Source organism: Sebastes umbrosus, chromosome 22 (assembly GCF_015220745.1).
Source record: "Sebastes umbrosus isolate fSebUmb1 chromosome 22, fSebUmb1.pri, whole genome shotgun sequence".
Lineage (NCBI taxonomy): Eukaryota > Metazoa > Chordata > Actinopteri > Perciformes > Sebastidae > Sebastes > Sebastes umbrosus.
The window spans coordinates 14914755-14936349 of NC_051290.1; the positions used below are offsets into that span (position 1 = coordinate 14914755).

At 40.7% G+C, this 21595-nt stretch overlaps 3 protein-coding genes across 3 annotated transcripts in view; 1 reads left to right on the forward strand and 2 right to left on the reverse strand.

Moving 5' to 3' along the window:
• zmp:0000000660 (arf-GAP with Rho-GAP domain, ANK repeat and PH domain-containing protein 2) overlaps positions 1 to 3703 on the reverse strand; it is a 140685-nt gene extending 136982 nt beyond the window's left edge. Inside the window, exon 1 of the mRNA XM_037758752.1 lies at positions 3324 to 3703. The gene's annotated coding sequence lies outside the window, so the exon portion shown is untranslated. The remainder of the gene's footprint in view (positions 1 to 3323) is intronic.
• Positions 3704 to 6419: 2716 nt separating this feature from the next.
• dthd1 (death domain containing 1) lies at positions 6420 to 20992 on the forward strand. The gene is made up of 10 exons (XM_037758009.1): positions 6420 to 7041; positions 8032 to 8560; positions 9564 to 9894; positions 11082 to 11261; positions 11796 to 12058; positions 13072 to 13227; positions 17382 to 17671; positions 18737 to 18987; positions 19092 to 19149; positions 19601 to 20992. The coding sequence occupies exons 1-10, from the start codon at positions 6660 to 6662 to the stop codon at positions 19933 to 19935; spliced, it is 2775 nt and encodes a 924-aa protein (XP_037613937.1). The 5' UTR covers positions 6420 to 6659; the 3' UTR covers positions 19936 to 20992.
• On the reverse strand, positions 13526 to 16330 carry LOC119481242. The gene is made up of 7 exons (XM_037758008.1): positions 15992 to 16330; positions 15730 to 15892; positions 14988 to 15037; positions 14741 to 14863; positions 14097 to 14256; positions 13835 to 14011; positions 13526 to 13746 (listed from the first exon to the last, which is right to left on the reverse strand). The coding sequence occupies exons 1-7, from the start codon at positions 16024 to 16026 to the stop codon at positions 13708 to 13710; spliced, it is 747 nt and encodes a 248-aa protein (XP_037613936.1). The 5' UTR covers positions 16027 to 16330; the 3' UTR covers positions 13526 to 13707.
• Positions 20993 to 21595: the final 603 nt, after the last annotated feature.

The window sequence follows — 21595 nt, forward strand, 5'->3', positions numbered from 1 at the left end:
GAAAGCCCGCAGAGTGTTTAGATCAATACGAAGAGCAAAAAGAGAACTTCACAAGATAAACAGCTTGCAAATCCCACATGGGCATGGGAACATATTGAGCAGTCTGTGTGTGTGTGCAGGCATAAAGGTACAACTGGAGGCAACACACACACAACACTTTAAGTATGTAGACAAATCACTGACATACAATATAGCACAGCAATTATTTTTTAGAGCTAGATATTGTCTTATAGGGCTGGAACAATACACCTATCTCTATACTATCACAATACAAAGGGTGTCCATTCAATATGTATTGCGATTTTTTAAGTATTGCGATTCGATGTTACGATTTATTGTGATTTTTGTTAACTTTTTTAACACTAGATCATGGGAAAAAAGTTAAATCATACACTTCTAGGGACTTTTACTTTGAGAAAATATTTAATAAAATTCAAATGTTTGATTTCCGGCATGTATGTAGTCAGAGATGTCCTGAAGTCAAATAGATTAGTCATTTCTTATTACATTTTTTCCAGCAAACTTCCCCAAACTGCATGTGATTATCATAAAGTGGGCATTTCTGTAAAAGGGAGACTCGTGGATACCCATAGAACCCATTTTCATTAACGTATCTTGAGGTCAGAGGTCAAGGGGACCCCTGTGAAAATCGCCATGCCAGCTTTTCCTTGCCAAAATTTAGCGCAACTTTGGAGCGTTATTTAGCCTCCTTCGCAACAAGCCAGTATGACATGGCTGCCAATGGATTCGTTATGCTTTCTAGTTCTATATGATAGCAGTAGCTTCACTCTAGCTTTAAAAATGAACCTGCAATACAACCTTGGAAATATTGAATAGCAGCCGGGGCCCAACGGCAGGTTGACGGATTTTTAAGAGGCATATTAAAAATCAATACAGTATTGCACAACATAATATAGCGATGCTCATGTGTATCAATATTAGGATACACCCCTAATAGGATAGCGTTTTCTGTCCATGACATAGTTAGCATGCAGCTTTAGCTGTGATGTGTAGCTTTTCCCATGTGTAAAAACCACAAAGTGTTTCCATACTTTAATGTATGTGTAGTGTTTACCACTTTGGATTTTGGGTGCAGGTTGTATCCACAGCCGACCCTCCGCCGTTTTAGACTTTGTCGTTTCGGCCAGTTTGTTTTGGTTGACCGATACGGATATGATGTCACGGATATGATGTCACGTTACTATGACTACAACAGTAAAAAAGCTGTAACTTCCTTCTACCTCCACATAGAGGTCCCAAATGAAGCAAATATATCGATTATGGTATTAAAAAAAAATTATTTAAAAATTGTGAATGCAAAAAAACTGCGATGCATGGGTACATTTTTCCAAGCTTTTCTGTCTCATATACAAAACAAAACTGATTCTGAAAGCATGGGCTGCCAGCACAGGAGAGGTGTGTAGGCTGAGTTACACCCACTAGGAAAACCACAGGTATGGTTACAGCACAAGGGGGGTGAGTCATTAGTGATGGGAATTCCAACTCTTTTAAATGAGTCAGATCATTTGGCTCAGCTCACCAAGAAGAGTCTGCTCTTTCGGCTCCCAAACGGTTCTTCGTTTTACCACTTCTGCCTTTTATAATTCAGCCAAATTTAGCGCTGTTTTGAACTTTGATTAGTATGTGTGCACATATATCACTTAAATTATTCAATTTAATTATACTAAACCTTATAATTTCCTGAATACCATAATTTTACATGCTGCTTCGTTTCCAACTGTCACTCATCTTGTCTGCTATTCGCGCACCGCACTCCTCTCTCTCTTTCTCTCCCTCCTGCTCTGTACCTGTAGACCGTCAGCGCGCCGCACACCCACACCCCTCCCTGCTTGATGGTATGATCCTTTTCTGTCATCACCTGATTGGTTGCACGGACGTCATTAACACAACATTCAGTCACAGTCATGGAGGCATGGAGTGCCCGTGGCGCGGAGAAGATCGTCCTATCATTCAAAAACGGCTCTCGGCCGGCTCTTATCATTCACTTAAAAGGGACTGTTTGTAAGAATCAGAAATGCTTGTTAACAGCGACACCTGTGGCCGTTAAGTCAACGAAAGTCAGCGTCGGGCTCGCGCTTGCTCGCTCTACATAGACACGAACGAGCATCGCTCAAAACAGTGAGGCGACACAAGTCAGCTAAAACCACAATATCACTCTATATTTCACCTGCTTGGCAGCAATGTTAGCTGACCAGATGAAGGTCTCTCCATGAATCAATGCTGATCCTAGTGTTGGCTTTTCCTGCTTCAGCCTCCCCGACCGCGGCCGGAGGGAACAGGGGAGACACCGGCACCCGGTCAGAGACGATAATGTTTCTCGCTGTGGAGCTCCGTCACTTCACAAGACACGGGAAACCTCTGTTGGTCTGGAGGAGCTGCAGCAGTTATTTCTTCACAAACGTCCACTGTACATTCACTAGATATTCTCAGAGCTACTAACTCTTCTGCAGTGTGTAGTGTGCGCGCATGCACGTCTAGAGGTGGAGTGCAAACGAGCGCGGTGTGTGAGTGAAGGCAAGCAGGTAGAGGAGCAGAGTACAGCAGAGACTCCGGCCCTGGAGACCAAAGCTACGGTCTCCCCCGCGTCCTCCGACCACAGCCAACACTGTTTAACAGACGGGCTTCACTAGATATAACTTTGCGGTTTTGGTGCTTCCGTGTAGTTTGTGTTGGAGTCTGATGGTACGTGTCCACAGGGAGTCTGAACACCGTAGCCACACGCCAGCGCGCATATGCGACCGCGCATGAGAAACCGACCCGGTAGATTTATACGTGTAAAAAGTTACAAACAGTCCCTTTAAAAGAGCCGGCTCTTTGAGCCAGCTCGTTCGCGACCTACACATCACTATGAGTCACAGCCTGCAACACACACACCTCAGCCAGCTAACTTTGAACAAAGTCCAATTTGTCTCCTCTTCCTGGTTTGAGGAATGAAAATACCTGTGCTGACATATTTATCTACCTCAACATGAAGTGGTGTTTTGAAGATAACAGTCACACAAGCATTTATTAATAAAGAAAGTCATTTAAAACTGCGGTAAAAACACTTTTGTGAAGCTATCCTTCCACAAGTTGCATTGAGTTGTTTGGGTAGCAGAGTTTCAGTTCATTTATTTACACTTGTGGGGAGAAAAAACTGCATTTCACCACAATAAATATAATGTATAACTTATCAATTAAAGTGTGAGTGAAGCAGTTTTACTTCACCTTGTTTGTATGCGCCTAAAATTACCTTTAAAGTGACACAATTAGCTTCTTCTCTGACTCATTTAAAAAATGCTAATTTGGTTTGCGAAGCTTACCTGCAGGTTAAGAACAGAAGGACACCTCAGGGCATCATCCGCACACCTTTGCTGCACTCTTTGCGTCCAGTTTCTGTCACATTCTGCCGCTCAGAGTCTCTGTTGTTGGTCTCTCCCTCACAGCGTGCGTTTACACACTGTTTCCGTTCCTCTGTGTGTGTTCAGTAACTCCACGCCCCTTCCAGCACGGGGGCCAAGAGTTCGATACCAGCACAAGGACAAGTCACCCCACCTTCATGTGTTTCCCCTAAAAACTCCTAAACTGCAGAATGTAATAGTATTAAAGTTGCACCTTGTTGCAACTTGCAAGTCTCTCCTAAGTAAGCCTGTTTCTACAATATAAAATGTGTGATAAGCACCACAGAACAGCAAAGTGGAGGCACTTGGTGGTGTTTTGCTGGGAACACTTTGCATGTTCCAGCTTGCTCCTGACAAAAAGGCCCCAGGCTACGCATTCAACACTGACAGGAATGCAGCAGGATGCCTGGAACACTTAATGAAGCGAGTCCTGAGGAAAAAAAAAAAAGAGAGCACATTTAGTTTCATTATTATCGTCTATCATTATTTATTATTATTTTCGATGGGGGCGGTAGAATGCAGTATGACATTGAATGTATACTGACATTGCTGTATAACAATATGAATTTCAAGACCTGGCATTTGAATGATGAACAAAAACAAAGTAAGATTATGTAAAACAGAAAGTGAACTGACAGTTCGTTGGCATATAAACATATATTAAACCTGCAGTAGGCAGAATATTTTTTGGCATCATTTGGCAAAAATGGCATAATAACCTTTCAGCATATTGTAATTCAAGTGTTCTGAGAGAAAATTAGACTTCTGCACCTCCTAATGGCTCTGTTTTTAGGCTTTAAAAAATCGAATTTAATGAAATATGATATACTATTCCTACTACTTTTACTACTACTACTAGCAATTTAATTGACAAATACACTTGAACTTCAAGTTCAGGTTTATGTGTCATAACGCTTTCACAAGAATGGGACAGATGTAAGGTCACAATAACCTTGACCTTTGACCACCATAATCAAATCAGTCCAAGTTCAGCTGAGTCTAAGTGGACGTTTGTGCCAAATGTGAAGAAATTCCCTCCAGGTTTTCTTGAGATATCTCATTCATGGATGGACAACCCGAAAAACAAAATGCCTCCAGCCACGGCCGTCGCATAAAAACAGCTTGAATAAAATACCATTTAGTTACTGTGAAAGCTTCCAGACAAACAGTTCAACCCCACTATCATTAATACAAGACTATTTTTTTAAAAAAAATAGAAAAAAATAAAATTTTATTTTCAATATGTTCAACATGTTATGTACTTCTTAGCCACTCAGATGGATACTATTACTACCAATAAAATCTAAAGTGATAAAATAAGTAATAAAATATGCAGTATTCAGCATCGGCCACATGGTGGTGACAGAGTGCTGCAGCATTGTAGCTTCTAGGCGACTGGGACTCTAATGTCAGAGCAAAATACAGTAGGCCTTTCTCACTGAAGACATAGACACAGTGGGAAAAAGCACAGGGGTAAATAATAAAATCAATGATTGCTGAGTTCAGGGTCAGGGTCCTGGTATTTGACACACAGTCACACTGTCATGTCTTACTGGGACACTTGAATAGAACAGAGCAATTGTTCTAGAGATGTGTACGATGGAGTAACACATTTTTAGATATTCTACCAAAGTGGTTTATAATTGTAGATGTGCATTTTTTCTGATAGATATACTTGCTTTGTAATTAAGCTTTTTTACATTGTGCTATTTGCCTGTTATGATAATCCAGATTCAACTATAATTTAATGTAATGTAATTTAGACAGCAAGACTTTTGTCAGTCCATCCCTTTACTAAACCCATGTCCTGTTGACCTGAGCACATTTGCTCAAACACTGTACTAAGTACAGCTTTGAGATTCTTGTACTTCACTTGAGTATTTTCATTTTATATTACTTTATATTTCTACACCAGTACATTTATTTGGCACTCACAATTACTAATTACTTTTTCTACAGTGTGTAAGATTTGGCAGCATCTAGTGTTTGCAAGACTGCAATAACGTGAGCCGCTGAGTGCAAAATCATGGTAACGCCGTTCGCCTCGCTCTGGACTACTGTAGAAACATGGCGGACTCTGAAGAGGACTCGCTCCCTATGTGGATTAAAGATTATGGGCTCATTTTAAGTGAACGAAAACACCACGATTCTTAGTTTCTGGTGATTATACATTAATGAAAACATATTATATTCCATTTCTGCTAACAGATCCCCCAAAAAGCTACACACTGGACCTTTAATATTTTACATGCAAAACACAAGATGAATTTATAAATGACGATGCAATGTGATACTATCAATCAACCTAGAAGTGTATAATGTAAATCAAAGCATTTACAATCTCTATCCAATATATTATTAAGAATGGAACAAGAATCACTTTTAATTAATCCCCTTGGGAAAATTTAATTTTTCAATTAGCACTCTGAAAGGAATATTTCTGCATAATGTGCTTTTGATACTTGATACTTTAAGTACACTTTGCTGATAATACTTAGCACTTTTACTTAAGTGACATATTGTCTTTAACATGTGGTATTTTTAGTCTATGGTATGGCTTTAGTAAAGGATGTGAACACTTCTTTCACCATGGCTTCTCGTAAAAACCAGAAAGGAAACCACAGGAAACCCACAAAATGACGCTTCACACGGTGTTTTTGTTCTCTAGAGCCACCGTGTAGGTCTACAGCATCCTCCTCAACATACATATGATTTCAAAACAAGTGACGTTTCTGCTATTTAAAAAGAAAGAAATATTAAATATCCATCAGTATTGAGTATTGAATCAGCAGCGGGCGACTTCGAAGAGCTGACGTCTTTTACCGTCTGGACGTATACAAGCAGTAAAATGAGTGACAGAAGAATAGAAGAGAGGGATGGGATGTCTGGAGGACAGCACTCTGTCTTCCTGTGACTCTTTAGTTGTGTGGCTCCTCTTTTGTCCCTCCCTGCCACGCCTCCAGGGGTCGCCTTGGCAACTTGTTTTACTGCTGGCAGCCATATAAATACAGCATTGGCTCCTGTAAAACTAGGAAAGCTGTACACAGACACACTCAATGCCAAGGACACGGCGAGCTAGGGGGCTTCGGCTTCAAATATAAAAAGGAGGTACACGAGGGAATGCAGTGTATTTTTTGTGAATATTTTGTTAAAAGGAGTGAATTGCTTTTGGCGTGTGCAACACGGACTGAAAAACGGGCATAAAACAGGCCGGATTAGATAGTTCTGACCCTCATCTGTTGTATTTTTCAGCACAACATGGATGCAAATCTGCATGTGAATAAACCGATGGATGACGCTGAGTCTCTTCATGGCAGGAGGAGTGAACACAGTCTCCTCAACGTGTTGACTGAAACTATTCGGGGGCTTGAAGCTGTCAGACGCCGCAGAGATCATCGTGATGGAACGGTGGGTGGGAGGACACTCACAGGAGGAGAAGATGATGCAGAAGATGAGGAGGAAGATGAAGAGAGAGGTGCTGATGAAGAGCGGGAGGAGAGAGAGTGCAAGCAGAGAGTTCTGGGAGTTCTGAGGGAGCTGAGTGTTTGTCATTCAGACAGAGTGGCAGCATGGAGAGGAGTTCTCAGAGAATATGTGTCTCCACTAGGAGGCAGTGGTCTGCAACATCTGTCCACAGCAGGTATGTGAGCTCCTCTGACTGATGCGTCTTTTTCAGCCTTTATGAGAAGACAAAGAAGTGGAAGTAGTGTCAGTTAAAGATTAAATGTAAGCATGAGAAGTGTCAGTTGAAGTTGCAACACTGAAAGCAGATCAAGTGACCAATGGAAGTTTAAATGTAAGCAGTTTAAGTGTTGGTCGACATTGAAGGACCGCTAAAGAGGAGTGAAACTGCTGAAGTCAGTTTAAGTATACATGCTGAGAGCAGTTGAAGAGTCATTGAATAAATTACTTAATCAAAAGGAGTTGAGGTATCAATCAAAGAGAGGGACCTTGAATGATTTTAAGCCATTTAAAACCGATTTCTAAGGCAAACATGTCAGTTCATTGTAATCAAGAAAGTGTCAATGGAAGTTGAAATGCTGAAAGTAGCTCAAGTGTCAGTGGACGTTGAAATGCCGAAAGTAGTTCAAGTGTCAGTGGAACTTGAAATGCTGAAAGCATTTCAAGTGTCAGTGGAAGTTGAAATGCTGAAAGTAGCTCAAGTGTCAGTGGAAGTTGAATGCCGAAAGTAGTTCAAGTGTCAGTGGAAGTTGAAATGCCGAAAGTAGTTCAAGTGTCAGTGGAAGTTGAAATGCTGAAAGTAGTTCAAGTGACAGTGGAAGTTAAAATGCTGAAAGTAGTTCAAGTGTCAGTGGAAGTTGAAATATAAGTATGAAATGGGTATTAAATGTTGGCTGAAGGACTTTAAGAAGTTCAAGTTTGAGTGGAATTTGAAGCATCGTCAAATAAAATTATTTTTAAGCATATATTTAAAATCTATTTGTAAAGCAAATGCCCTGTAAACATTAAATACATATACAATATGAAACACAATGAAATATAGTTCATAGGTTTTAGAGAGTAGTTTAAAATCTAAATTAGCTCTCAAAACATTTGTCAAGTAAAAGTTTTGTTTTATTGCTGTGATATACAACACAATTGCCTATTTTCTATATGTGTTTTGATTCAGATACAGAATGTAAAGTCACACCTTGTTCAGACTCCTTCAGTGACACGTTTCTGAGTGTTGGGGAGGACGTAGAGAACATTGTGGACAAACTGAACACAATCCGAACCAAGCTGGACGAAGAAATCCTCAACTTATGTGCAGAGGAGGCCTCGACTGTGGATGCAGCACTCCAGGAAACCAGAGATCAAAAAGCACCAGAGCAACCTGCAGATGACAACAATCACCTGAACTCCCATGATCCCCTTCATTCTGACTCTGGGAATAAACAGGAAGTTGAAGATCGAGATGATCAAAGTTGTATAATGCCATCGCCTGACACTGAACAAACATCAGACTCCAAATTCAGCAGTTCTGACTGCAACGATGTGGAAGAGACAGGGAAAGAATCAGCAGTCAAAAGTCAAGGGAGTGATACTGAGGACTGTGTTTCTCCAGAAAGTCACACAGATATCCAGGAGACAGAAAAAGACACAAATAGGGTAAATGACAAGGGCAAAGAGGAGACAAACAACGAATGGATCATTGTAGGGTAAGTTGACGAAATCATTGCCTTATGGTACCCAATTTTGACTGTTATCAGGCCATTAAATAGCCGTTATCGGTCGCTATAAGCACGTCTTCTACACTGACTATGTTGTAAAACTGCATGAAACGCTTCTTTAAAAAGGTTTCTTTAGGTGTAGGAATCAAATCTACAACTTTTTTTTATCAAGCTTCATGCTGTCTATCCTACAGCGACTGACTTCCGCTTCTGCTCCTGTCATAATTACTACGGTCGCTAGAGGTCGCTGTCATGTTCTTACCTTCTTTCGTGATCTACCATGTGAATATATGATAAAACCTACCATTGGGTGTAGTAGGCCCCTACTGACCCACATCTATGGTGCTTACAGCAATCGATAATGCCTATTTAAGGGCCTAACAACTGCCTAATCGGGTTAACAACTTTAAAATTAAGTTTTGTCTGTTTGAACAATGTTTGGCTGCACAGCATGAGATAGAACATCATTGTAACATCCCACTTGTTATGTCCAGCATCGCATTTTTTTTTATCCCGCATGGGGGCCAGCTTGTGAGTCTGGACATGATTTCATTCCTTCCCCTCATTTCGCCTGCTCACTGATACAGAAGCAAGCTCTCTGCAGTGGTACATCACAAGGTGCACACGTTTGGACCACCTGGTCTCCTCATAGCTGCCTACTTCATACTGTTCACTGCCAGGTCAATGCCCAGATTTGTCCAAAAGCCAAACAAATGAGGAAAATTCAGATCAGAGGGAGAGGCAGAGTCTGGGAGAAGCTGATATGGAAATGTGCATGCTCCAGCTTTTCAGAAATATTTAAGATGGTTGCACTTTTTGCCAGAAATGTAGTTTAAAGATGATAAACTACTACAAAGATAAGCATTGTCATATCAATGATGCAGGGAGTAAAATAAGCAATTTAAAGCGCATCATTTTTCAATTTGTACTCCAGAATGTCATCTGTACATTGTGAGCTTTGTATCTGTGTAAATATGTCTATGATTTCTAGGCTCACTGGTCAACAGGAGGACAGCCATTCAGACATACCACACACATGCTTTATAAGAGCACCTATGGGTGTGGCTGAAGTCCTGAGATGTGAGGTGGCCGACACCCTGAGCTGCCTGATGGTAACCGGCTCGGAGGAGCTGGTCAGCAGAGTGATCAGGGTCAAAGTTCAGGACGGAGCCTACGTCCACTTCCCCGTGACTGTGGTCGTGCCTTTCTGTGCACGTTACCGCGGCAACTATAGGGAAGTCACCGTGAAGATAGTTGATGGGGAGAAGAGGGCAAGCTACGTCACTCCTGTAACCACAGAGGGCACGTATGGAGGGCAGAGGGTAAAGTTATCTATTACTTAAAGTATATTTTAAAGACATTTATTTTACTGTCAGGGATGCCATCAACTAAAAATTTTTATTGTTTGTATTTATTTATTTTCATGACAGAATGGGCATGATTTCTGTAGATATTAGATTTTTAGTTTGTTTGTGTGCATTCAGGGTTAATTTTAATTGACACAATGATAACTGCAGTTTGCAAAAGGCACTTTAGAGGTCACTAACAGCTTGATTTAATCAGGGAACAACTGTAGAGATTATTGTATCGTCTGCATACAAACGTATCTTCGCTGGCTGGATGTGCCTTCCTATATTGTTTATACAAATGGAAAGCAGAACTGGTGCTAATATAGAGCCGTGTGGTTCACCTTTTGTGATATTTAAAACTTTTAATTTACAATGATCAACATAACTACTTCACATTCTGTCTGAAATATCATTTCTGAACCAACTTAGTGCACCTTTACTGCTTTCATCTCTCTAAAGATAACCAGACTCAAAGGCAAATCGCAAATCTTAAATCGATGAACGCAACAGTGGTGGAATGTAACCAAGTACATTTACAAGTACTGTACTTAAGTACAATTTGTAGGTACTTGTACTGTACTTAAGTATTTTCATTTACTACTACTTTATACTTCTACTCCACTACATCTCAGAGGGAAATATTGCACTTTTTACTACACTACATTTATTTGACAACTACTTACTTTTTACATAAAAAAACATATGATATGCGTTTGTGATATGATGCAGTAATGTTCAACTAACCTACCTAGTGGTACATCTAAATTGACTCCAAATTGAATAACTATAACATTGAAATGTATGTGTTAGTGATAAAAACAGAATATAATAAAAAAAACTTCAAAATGAGCCGTTCTGCATAATGAGTACTTTTACATTTGATACTTTCTATACATTTTGCTGATAATACTTCTGTTAAGAGCCATTCTGAATGCAGGACTTGTACTTGTAATGGAATATTTTTATACTGTGGTATTTGGACTTTAACTTAAGTAAAAGATGGGTACTTCTTCTACCACTGGAGAGCAATAACAACTGACACCGCTCTAATTGTACTGTGTCCTCACCTTAAGTCAAATTGGACTTCAGGGAGAATATTGCTTTCTGTTTATAAATGATTCACATACCAAAATAGATGACTTCATTTATGTCTTCATTAGGGCTCATTTGCAGAGGTGAAGGTGTACTCCCTGGGCTTGTTTGCAGTGGTTTCCTGTCTAAAAAGAGAAAATTACACAGTTCCCACAAAGGGTTTGTCACTCAAGCTACCCATGGACCCCCGACTCTGTCTGAACTACCTCCCAGGATCCTTCACTGCTCCAGTAATGGCACAAACCATGGTACGGAGAGAATGATTTGATTACCATCCATCTGCCTCCCACTTTACTTTCAACACAAGCATATTATAACACCAATCATATGTTTAATCCACTGATTTGTTATGCATTGTCGGCTTGTAAATTTGAGATTAAGAATTTTGAAATTGTTCCAAAAATGAAATAAAAACAGAGACACGGTAAGGGAAAGCGGGACATAACAAGCAAGCTAGAGAAGGACAAACACTGCTTATAATTCACAGACTTGAGTTTTCACAGATGTTTTCTGTGAGGTAGAAAAAAAGAACAGCTGCGGCCGATATTTGAATTGATTTCTGAGTCCAATCATCTGTGAACTAACTCCACCACAGCAGTTTGTTGCTTGATCTTACGTCAAAAACCAGCAGCTCCCCCTCTACACGGCTCTCTTTGATAAAACAGCATGCTGTCGGCGAAGCAAAAATGTGGAGAGAGAAAAACAATTTTCATATCACACAGTATCCCTGTCCAAACTCATGTTTAAATAATGCAGAACAGCTGTTTCCTCATCTGCCTCAGATCCAGCCGGTAGACGCCGTTCTGCTGGCTGCCGTCAAGTCCAGAAGCGATGCCTATCACTCGGTGGTGTCTACAAGTCCACTACTCTACCTCACCCACCCGTCCTCTCAACCCCTGAGAAGACCACTCAATCTCACACTTCCCTGTCCTCCGAACCCTGAAAAGAAGAGGCACACAAGGGGACAAGGGGAGGAGGAAGACCACCGAACTCGGCCTGTTAGTGCTTCTCCGCTATGGGATCAACCTGCCTCCCACACAAGGAGGTGAGTTAATGAATTGAAGTACATAATAATTTTTACGCCTTTTCATGCGACCTGGCTGAAATATCACCGATTGAAGTGATTGCCATACAATTTTGTACAGACATTCATTGTTCCAGGACCGCGTATCCTCATGACTTTGGTGATCCCCTGACTTTGACTTTAGCACCACTATGAGGTTGACTTTTGTGGTTTTGAGTGAAATATCTCAACAACCATTTGGATAGATTGCCATAGAATTATACAGACATTCATGTTCCCCCCAGGATGAATTGTAATACTTTGGTTTATGACTACATACCTGCAAATCTATTGAGGCTGTACTAGTTTTTAGTGTTAAAGCTAGGGTTGGTAATCTTGAGAAACTAGAGAAAGTAGCTGGCAGCACTAGCTCCAAAAGTCCCTAAATCTAGCGAGAAAGACGTCAAGTCGGCAACATTGACAGTCCGTCCCTTTAGCATTTTGAACGTAAACATATCATAATGAACATAAATAACAAACATGGCTATTTTTTAGTACTCAGAGCTTACAAGCTAGCAGCTTGCAGAAGACTCTGAAGGCCGAATGACGTGAATGGACGGGTTTATTGCAGTCCTGCGAGAGCCACAGATACCGTTTTTTTCTTCTTCTTCTTTTGTCAGAGCATTTGATTTATTGATTTCTGTCGGGACGGAATGAGAACAAATCAACAAATATAACAAAAATGTTTTTGAAGAAGATTACCAACCCTAGCTTTAATTAGTCAAATATTAGCATGCTAACACCCTAAACTTGGGAAAATGGTAAACATTAAACCGGTCAATTACAGCGTTCTACGGTCTGTTATTTCTTTATAGCAGACCGTTGCTATGTATAACAGACCGTTGCTATGGGCGCAGTTCTGTTGTTGGACTGTTGCGGACCGTTTTTGTGTCAAATTATTGATTTCTTAAGTAAGTAGCCGTGTAATAAGCGGGATAATGTACAGCTAGCGGGTCATTTGTGTGAAAGAATTTTGTTTTTAATGTTTCTGTCAGAGTCCTGGGTGCCTCTGTGAAGTGTAAGGAGATGACCAACGAGCTGCTGGTTGTTCTGGGTTCAAGAGACAAACAGTGGAGCGTCCTGGACAAAGTCACAGTCAGGAACCAGCAAAACGGACTGGTGTCCTTTGAGCTGATGGGGAACTTTGACAGGTTTGCACAAATAATGTCTTTTAAATTCACGTAAATTGAATTAGCTGCTGAGAATATATAGTATTGAGAATGAGAGGTTCAACTGTAAAGAGTCCTTTAAACTTAACACAATTGATCCAAAGGGATTTACAGGACAGCTGCTCAATGGAGCTAAGCAGAAATACATATTTCAAGAAAGATGCATATACAGTGTACAGTACTAGCCCACTAACACACACAGAATCAAATTAAGAGATTGTGAAAAGTGTGTTCAATTTGTTTCTAGTAAATACGAACAGATGGAGTGGATTGTCGGGTGTGTACGTCAGGTTTTTACTACAGTTTTATGGCAACAGGAGCTCAGATACATAGCACATATTTATGGTAAAGACCACATCGTGCTTTGTGGATAAATATTAGGATAGTAGATATGATTCTAAAGCTAACAAGTGGGCCACTGCAGGGAGGCAAGAGAAAAGCTAATATGGTTTTGTGATCTTGTTAGAAGCCTTGCTGCAGTGCTCTGGAGCCAGTTGGAAGCTGCAAAAAAGAGTTACAATAACTCATATATGAAAGCCTGGAAGGTTTTTCTCTGTGACTGCAGCACTCAGTGGATAAGTTTTAATACCTTCCAACCTAAATAGATCACAGCAAAAACTGCAATATGAGGCAGAAACGTCCATAGGAGGACTACGGACAGTGCAGACAAGCCCAGGGTCAGACTCGTAGGGTCATTTGTAGCATCATTTGTGTCAGATGATCCAGTACAGATTCGTCTGGTTTGTCCGCCCAGTAAAAGATAAATCTGAAAAACATACAATATTTGTATGAAAAGAGATTTAACAGGATCCTTCAAATACATTATTTGTGTTGTGATGCCAGACTCTTACCACATCTCCTCGTGCCCGTGCCTCGCTGCTAAAATTGATCAACCACTGGAGCTGATTTGAAGGATTGTACGCTTTCAGCTTGTTGTTGTTGTTTCCCATACGCAGGGTCAGAACGGGCCAGCTGCTCTCACCACAAATGAGGATGAAATAAATCCTGCATCTGACCACAGAAGAGGAAACTCTCTCAGGCACAGGGTTATTATAGTAAACTAAAACTAAAACTAAAACGAAAACGAAAATAAGGAGTGAAAAATATTTTTGGCAAACTGAAAAACTATATCATTTAAGAAAAACGAAACTGAAAAGATATTGCCTGGGTAAAAAAATAATAAAAATTAAATTAATTTCAGTTTTACTATTTTTAACCGATAAAAAGGAGAGCATGAATTTCCGTCAACTTTCGTAACATCTGAACACAGAAATTGAATTGACTTGACCTTCCGGGAGACGCCGCTATGTTGCAATCAGACACCAAAGTGGCGCTAAGATTAAACATTATGGCCATTCCTACACAGTTCTCTAACCATGAAAAAAAAAAAAAAAAAATGAAAAACTAAGTGAAAATTCAAGGTTATTATAACCTTGCTCAGGCATCACAGAATAATTCAAGTGAAAGCAAAAAACGTTTCCATTCGACTGTGTACCTTCTTGCTGAGATGCAGTTAGCAGGGTCCAGGTTTGTTTGCTTCTCAGGAAACCAGCCTAAAACCTTGAAATGATGAGTTCCTTGCAGTGTTGTTCTTGTCATATCAAGGAGGCTGTTGAAACTGGAGCACACACACAGAAGCCAGTAAACAATATTTGATGAAGAAAAGGAAATTTGCCAAAAAGACAAATTAATATGATTTGTTTATAATATTAGTGATGAGAAACTTTAACTCTCTTCAACACCTGTCAGTGAAAAACAGCCTTTTTAGTTTCCCTTTTGCTACAGAGTCAGCCTGCAAGATACAGAGAACAACATTAGTAATAATTACAATGAATGTACTCAAAACTATTATGTTTTCCCAAAAAAGTTTTGGAGGAATTCAATCTTAGGCGCAATTTAAAGGTGCAGTGTGAAGGATTTGGCGGCATCTAGTGGTGTGGTTGCAGATTGCAACCAACTGAATACCCCTCCGTTCACTCCTCCCTTTCCAAGAATGCGATAACGTGAGCGGCCGAGTGCAAAACCGTGGTATCGCGCCTCGCTCAGAGGCCATCCTTACTATAATAACACTACTTCAGGAGCAACGTAAGTCAGACGGCAGCCGGTGGTACCACGGTTTAGCACTCTGCGGCTCACGTTACTGCAGTTTCACAAGCGCGTCCGAGAACTACGGTGGCCTTCAGGTAACGTAAACATGCAAAAGTTTCTCTCTAGAGTTTGGTTTGTCTGTTCTGGGCTACTGTAGAAACATGGCAGACTCCGCTTCCTATGTATATATAAACGGATCATTTTAAGCTAACAAAAACACAATGATTCTCAATTTCAGGTGATTCCATTTCTGCTAATAGATCCCCTGAAATGTTACACACCATTCCTATAAAACAAGGGCATTTCAGTGTTTTAGCAAAAGAGAACAGTCACATAAGTATTTTGATGTTTTCCTATTAAGATTACAGTTGCAAAGAACAGTTCCATTTCACATACAACGTGTCTTCGGAGGCCCACGAGCCCGATGAGTGCGTTTGACAGGCGCAGCAGGTTAGCGGGGTTCTGGGCCGTCCTCACAGCCACGTCCACACACCGACCACCGGCAGTGACCGTCATCAGGAGTCCTCCAGCCACATAGAGGAGGTAGCAAACATTGCCCCTGGACACACAGAGAGAGAGAGAGAGAGAAACAGAACATTAGGGAGTGTGGATTTGCATATTTGAACAAAACAGTTCATTGTTTGAAGTGGATCCTTACTTGTGGACAAGTAGCTGTGGTGGAAACTTGAACATGAAGGGGTTTGAAACAAGAGGCCCCACAGGAACAATGCTAGAATAACAAATGTGCACATTTGCTCAGCACAAAAATTATACCACTTTAGAATAGTTTGAGATATTTCTACATCATATATTTGACCACTTTACCACTTGGTTTTTACTTCTACTTTCAGTGGAACTAGTATTGGTATTTCCTTTTTGTGGTGTTTAGTAAAAACAACCAAAAATGCCATTAAGAAAATGTCCTTATTTACCTCAAAGAAAATAAAAAGGCTTGTAAACATTATTTCATCTTAATTTTGTATCTATTTATTTAAATATACAAATGAGGTATTATTTAATTCTCACTTTTGGTGAATTTAGGAGAAATCTACAATCGCAAATAGTCAGTGTAGTGAAATAAACACCTAAACGTGTATTTTGAATGTTTCCTTTCCACTAGTCTGAAAGAAGACTTATTACGGAAGCCCACAATAACAGAAAAGCACTCAACAAACAGGACAGGACACATCCAGTAATACAAAAGCAGTACTTCACACACACACACACCATTTGAGTGTAGCAGTTTTAAAAGCATGAAAAATAGTCCTTTAGTTAAGTTGGTTCAATTAGCAACAGTGTTTTAATAATGTTTTCTTGACAGTCGTAGTTTGCTAATAATAGCTAATCCCTTTAACTATAATAACAGTTTGTACACTGACTTGGGAGAAAGATTTAACACAATCATCACAGCATTTTCTTCACTCAGTAGTGTTTAATCTAGAGTCAAATAAGAAGACATCATCTATAGAAGTACTCACCAGTTATGCAGCTTCTGTTTCACCTCTCCGGGGTTTTTTGCCTTTCTTTGTCTATATGGGAACCACACAACATGATAGCACTACAACTAACCAGACTTAGAAAGAGATTTTCTTTACATAAGGGGTTTAAGAACGGCAGTATGGATAAAGGGGCTAAAGATAAATGCTTTGAATTCCAGGCTTTAGCATTTCTATGTCAGAATTTAAGAAAAACGTTAAGTAATCTCTAAAGAAGTCTTGGATAGTAAGAAAATAAAGGTATCTGATTGCCTTTCTGTTTTGAGTTATTAGACCTAGTTGTAAATTGTGAACGGTTCCTTTAATAAGGATGGATTCTCATTATTTTTCTCCTGTGCTATAATTCTTTCTTATCTAAAACAGCTTCCCCAGGGAATAATATATGTGCAGTAGGTAAAATGAATTCTTTATTCCGTCTTAAGTATATTAAGTCTGTATTCAGGCCCACGATAACAGACTCATCTCTTCCCTCTACTCAGCAACAATCTAATCTCTCCGCTGAGCTCGACTTCTTAACTTTCCCTCCTGTCTCCGGCTGTCTATACCTCTCAGACTGCTGGTGGTTCGTCTCCTGTCTCCGCTGCAGCCCTGCCATCTCGCCTCCCTGGCAGAGGAGCTGGAGGAGTCGGCCTGCCGCCACGCGGTCACCGTCGTCCTCCAGCGTAGACGAGACGAGCCTCACGCCGTCCTGGTGGCCGCTCTGCCCAGCAGAGACCTCAGCTGGGAGCTGTCCAGACTGCGAGCCCGGGGCTACAGCGGCCTCCCGGAGACCTCGTCGGAGATCTCCATGTGTGAGGGAGACCAGCTTCTCCTTCGTTTCAGTGGCAACATCACCTCCACAGGTACGGTGTGAAGTCGAAAGCCAGTAGCTATAAAGTTGCATTCTGATAAAAAAAAAAAAACTGGAGGCTCTCCAGATGCAAAGATGGTTAGGTTTAGGAAAAGATCGTTGTTTGGGTTAAAAAAAATAGTACGGCAGTTACGTAACAAACGTATGCTAAAATAAGTCAATGTTGACTTCGGGTTTCACGAGGGTTTCCATCCATCGTCCCTGACCGCCACCCAAACAAGCTTTGTTGCTCTTTATACTACGTCACCTGACTTCTTCCTTTACTCCCATCATAATTATTGTGGCCACTAGAGGTGTTCTTCTTGTATTCGTATCACTGATCAATCATGTGAATAGATAACAACCTTCAGAACCTACTAGTAGGTGTAGCAGGCCCCTTCTAACCCATATCTACGAGGCTGATAACCGCTGATAACGCCCATTCAATCAGCTGATAACATTCAAAGTGGTTCCTGTCATAAGGAACTATTTACCTTGGCTACACACACCTGACACAACTTCCTGAGAAGCCTGGGTTCCAAAGTGCAAACATTTTACATTTGCATATTAAAAAAATTGGATTAAATATAGAATATATTGTATGCAAAGTTGTCATACATGAACCTGCACCCTGGCCTTCATATGGAGGCTAAAAGACAGTTTCACCAAAGAGTCAATCTATTAGCAGGTTCCTTTCGTCCATGTACAATAAAACAAACTCGTTTTAACTCAAAAACGTTTCACAGGATTTTTAAGTTCAGCAAAACACAAAAGTAACCCTAAAAGGTAGCTACGGCAACAACATAAGTAATAAAAGAGTTGATGATGTTGTTGGGCAAGTCAGAAGATGACATACCTACCTTGTAGGTCTAAACAGGTTTGTCTTCCTGCTGCTTGTCACCACATACCTGGATGCCACAGACCATAGAATAAAGTGAATTAATTACATGTTTGCACAGCCAGCATCTCAAGTATGTTTGCTCTGACGTCTTCCTTCCCACTTGAAGATGACACACTGACTGATTTCGCTTCAGTTGGTTGAAGTGAGAACATTTTGTTCGTCCATGTTTTACAACAGGAACTCAAAACGACCGACACGACGTCCCGCAAGAGCGAATCACTTTCCACACTCAGCAAAAGAATCACCTCTTGGTGCGTCTAACTGAAGTGGACCCTTTTGGGAACTACAGCTCCCCGCACTACAAGGGCACGGCCGTGTTTTATAAGGTCACCAGAGGTCAGCCGGAGTGGCGAGGCGACGGAGCGGTCCCGACGGACGCAAAGCTCCTGGGAGACCCCGTCTGTAAGCTGTCTCTGACTTTACCCAAGGTGCATAAAAACATCCACGGGGAATTCTATGTTATTCTTGGGATGAAAACGTTGACTTTCACAATAAAAGCATAATCCTAACATTTTATCCTGTTTCATTTCAGAAAGTGAGAACCATTAATCGGCCCATCGTGGCTAGAGTGAAGTTATGCACGGAGACAGGTGGGTGACATGTTTTGAGGTACTTGTACTTTACTTTTGTGAGTTTTACCATTTCCCACTCCTTTATACTTCAACTCCACTACATTTCAGAAGGAGATATTGTAATTTTTTTAGTTCTCTACATTTATCTGACAGCTATTGCTACTGGAAGTACCTTTGGCTAATAGTACTTGAGTAAAAGTAGTAATTAAACAACGTAAAACGTACCTAAAGTACCGAAATCTTTGGTTTTGATTGAACAATTTACTGCATTACACGTTTTTGCATTTCCCTACATTTGCCATATTATATATCTTTATTGATATTGTGAAAATTATCTTAACTATCGCCCGGCCCCACTTCCCAGATCTTTTTCAAATGTTCCTAAACAAATTGTAAGTGTTGAAAATATAAATGCATGACTTTACAGTGCACCAGTGCCTCCATCTTTCATCTCTTTCCCACCCACCAGATTCCCTGTCAGACTCTCTTCTTCTCTGGCTGTCCGGGGAGCTCTCAGAGGAGGAAGTGGCCCTTCTGGTGCTCGCACTGCGTCTCCGTCGAAGCGCCGCTCAGCTGGTGAAGCTCCGGACCGGGGACAGCCTGTCCACCCAGGCCTTCCACGTCCTGGCCATGTGGAGGAGGGGGCTGCCCGCTGCCACGCACCAACCCAAGGCCTCTCAGCTGGCTCACTGCTTAGCCAAGAGCGGCAGGCCGGACCTGGCCAGGGAGCTGCTGCTGCGACAGGCCGCGACCACCAGGCAGGGCTCACTGAGCCTAAAAAGTAGAAATCACACAGCTTTTTAATGGTTGCTTTTTTTAGTCAGAGCATGTGGGCCTGCCAAATTGCAGGGTTTTGTTTGATCCACAAGAGGTCAGCATTGGACTGTGAGATTCCGTGCTCTCGTCCAGAGCAGATTATGTCTATGAGGCATGACTGAGTCAACCGAGTAATATTTAGAAGCTGTTATCCAGTAAAAAAGAAGAAAAAAAACAAAAAAAAGAGAAATATCTGAAAAAAAACATTCAAATTTTGTATAGAAAATGTCCTTTTTCTGCTTTCCTGTCTCGTTCATTGTCTTATGACCCTTTACATTTTTTCTTTTGACCCCTTGGGGGGGTCCCAAACCCCCCAGGCTGGGAAGCAGCAGTGTGGGTAATATTTCTAAGCATCTCTCGTGACACATTTGAAGCAAAAATAGCTGCAGATCATGACGTAAGAGTGAGACATTCAGACAATCAAGGTCAAGTATTAGTATGCATATTTAGTCATTTTGCAATTAACAACTTACCTCATATTATGTGTTATAATGCAATAAATCTCTAGATACAAGCGGGGAGAATTACCTGCACACAGAGCTTGATTTAGAATTAAAAATAAAGGTAGTTAAGAGTTTTCTTTTATGTAGTGAAGATACCTAAACTGTGGCTGATATCTGAACACTGTCCCTGTATGTGTTGTCACACAAAACGTATGAGTTTTCTCAGGTTATTTTTACATTTAAACTCGAGCATTAATCTCTGGCAGTGCGTCCACATCCTGACTTTATTTTGTACTTTGTCTCCACAGACAGGAAGGTGATTTACACAACCAGTCAGCCATCTCTTCTCTGTGCGTAAACAAACGCTGACACTGAGCTGTGACCTCTTTTTAGCTCCCTGACACCGAGTCATCTTTAAGACCTGACAGTGTCTGTTGATGATAACCGATTGGATAAGAAAGCCTGGTTCCTCAGCATAATAAAGTACATTTATGGTTTTGGTATGAGTTGGAATAACAGGAACGATATATATATATACATGTATATGATTTGTCTCCTTGAATATTTTTATAGGTATGCCTTTAAAATAAAAAATGTGGATATGCATACAAATCCTCTGCTTATTTTTATGTGTGCAAACTCTAAAAATGTTCCTGTTCAGCCAGTTGAAAAAACATCTGACTGCAAGGTCCATTCTGTATTCTGTACTTTTGAGTAGTAAGTAAGCTAGTTACTACTACTAATTAGTAGCAAGTGGTTAGCAGTGGACAACCTCTAGGTCTGAAAAGTGAAGCCAACGTGGCAGTGGCTTAAACCTGCATTCCATCATGCAGGACGACTCCTCTGGTTGCAAAAAGAAGTTTGATTGTGTAGACGTCTATGAGAAAAGGAGCCAACTTCTAACTTGATTTATTACCTCAGTAAACATTGTAAACATGAGTTTATGGTCTCAATCGCTAGTTTCAAGTCTTCTTCAATACAGCATGATGTTCATTTAGTAAATTATGGTCCCATTTAGAGTCAAATAGACCATAAAGCAGGGGATGCTTTAAGGCGTGGCTACGTTGTGAATGACAGGTCGCTATACCACGGCGTTGTCCGGTCTGGGTGTTGTCTACATTTTGGTCTTACAACTTTAACCCTTTCACAGTGTGTTTTCAGTTCATGAAAGTTAATTGTAACATTTTGGTCGCCTAAAAATGTCT

Coding starts and splice junctions, on each gene's coding strand:
- LOC119481242 (XM_037758008.1), bottom strand. CDS start 16,026: ATGTTCAAGTTTCCACCACAGCTACTTGTCCACAA. Junction 15,893..15,991: donor CCACAGCTACTTGTCCACAA/GTAAGGATCCAC, acceptor CTGTGTGTCCAG/GGGCAATGTTTGCTACCTCC. Junction 15,038..15,729: donor TGGGCCTCCGAAGACACGTT/GTATGTGAAATG, acceptor TGTATCTTGCAG/GCTGACTCTGTAGCAAAAGG.
- dthd1 (XM_037758009.1), top strand. CDS start 6,660: ATGGATGCAAATCTGCATGTGAATAAACCGATGGATGACGCTGAGTCT. Junction 12,059..13,071: donor CCTGCCTCCCACACAAGGAG/GTGAGTTAATGA, acceptor TGTTTCTGTCAG/AGTCCTGGGTGCCTCTGTGA. Junction 18,988..19,091: donor TGTCTCTGACTTTACCCAAG/GTGCATAAAAAC, acceptor GTTTCATTTCAG/AAAGTGAGAACCATTAATCG.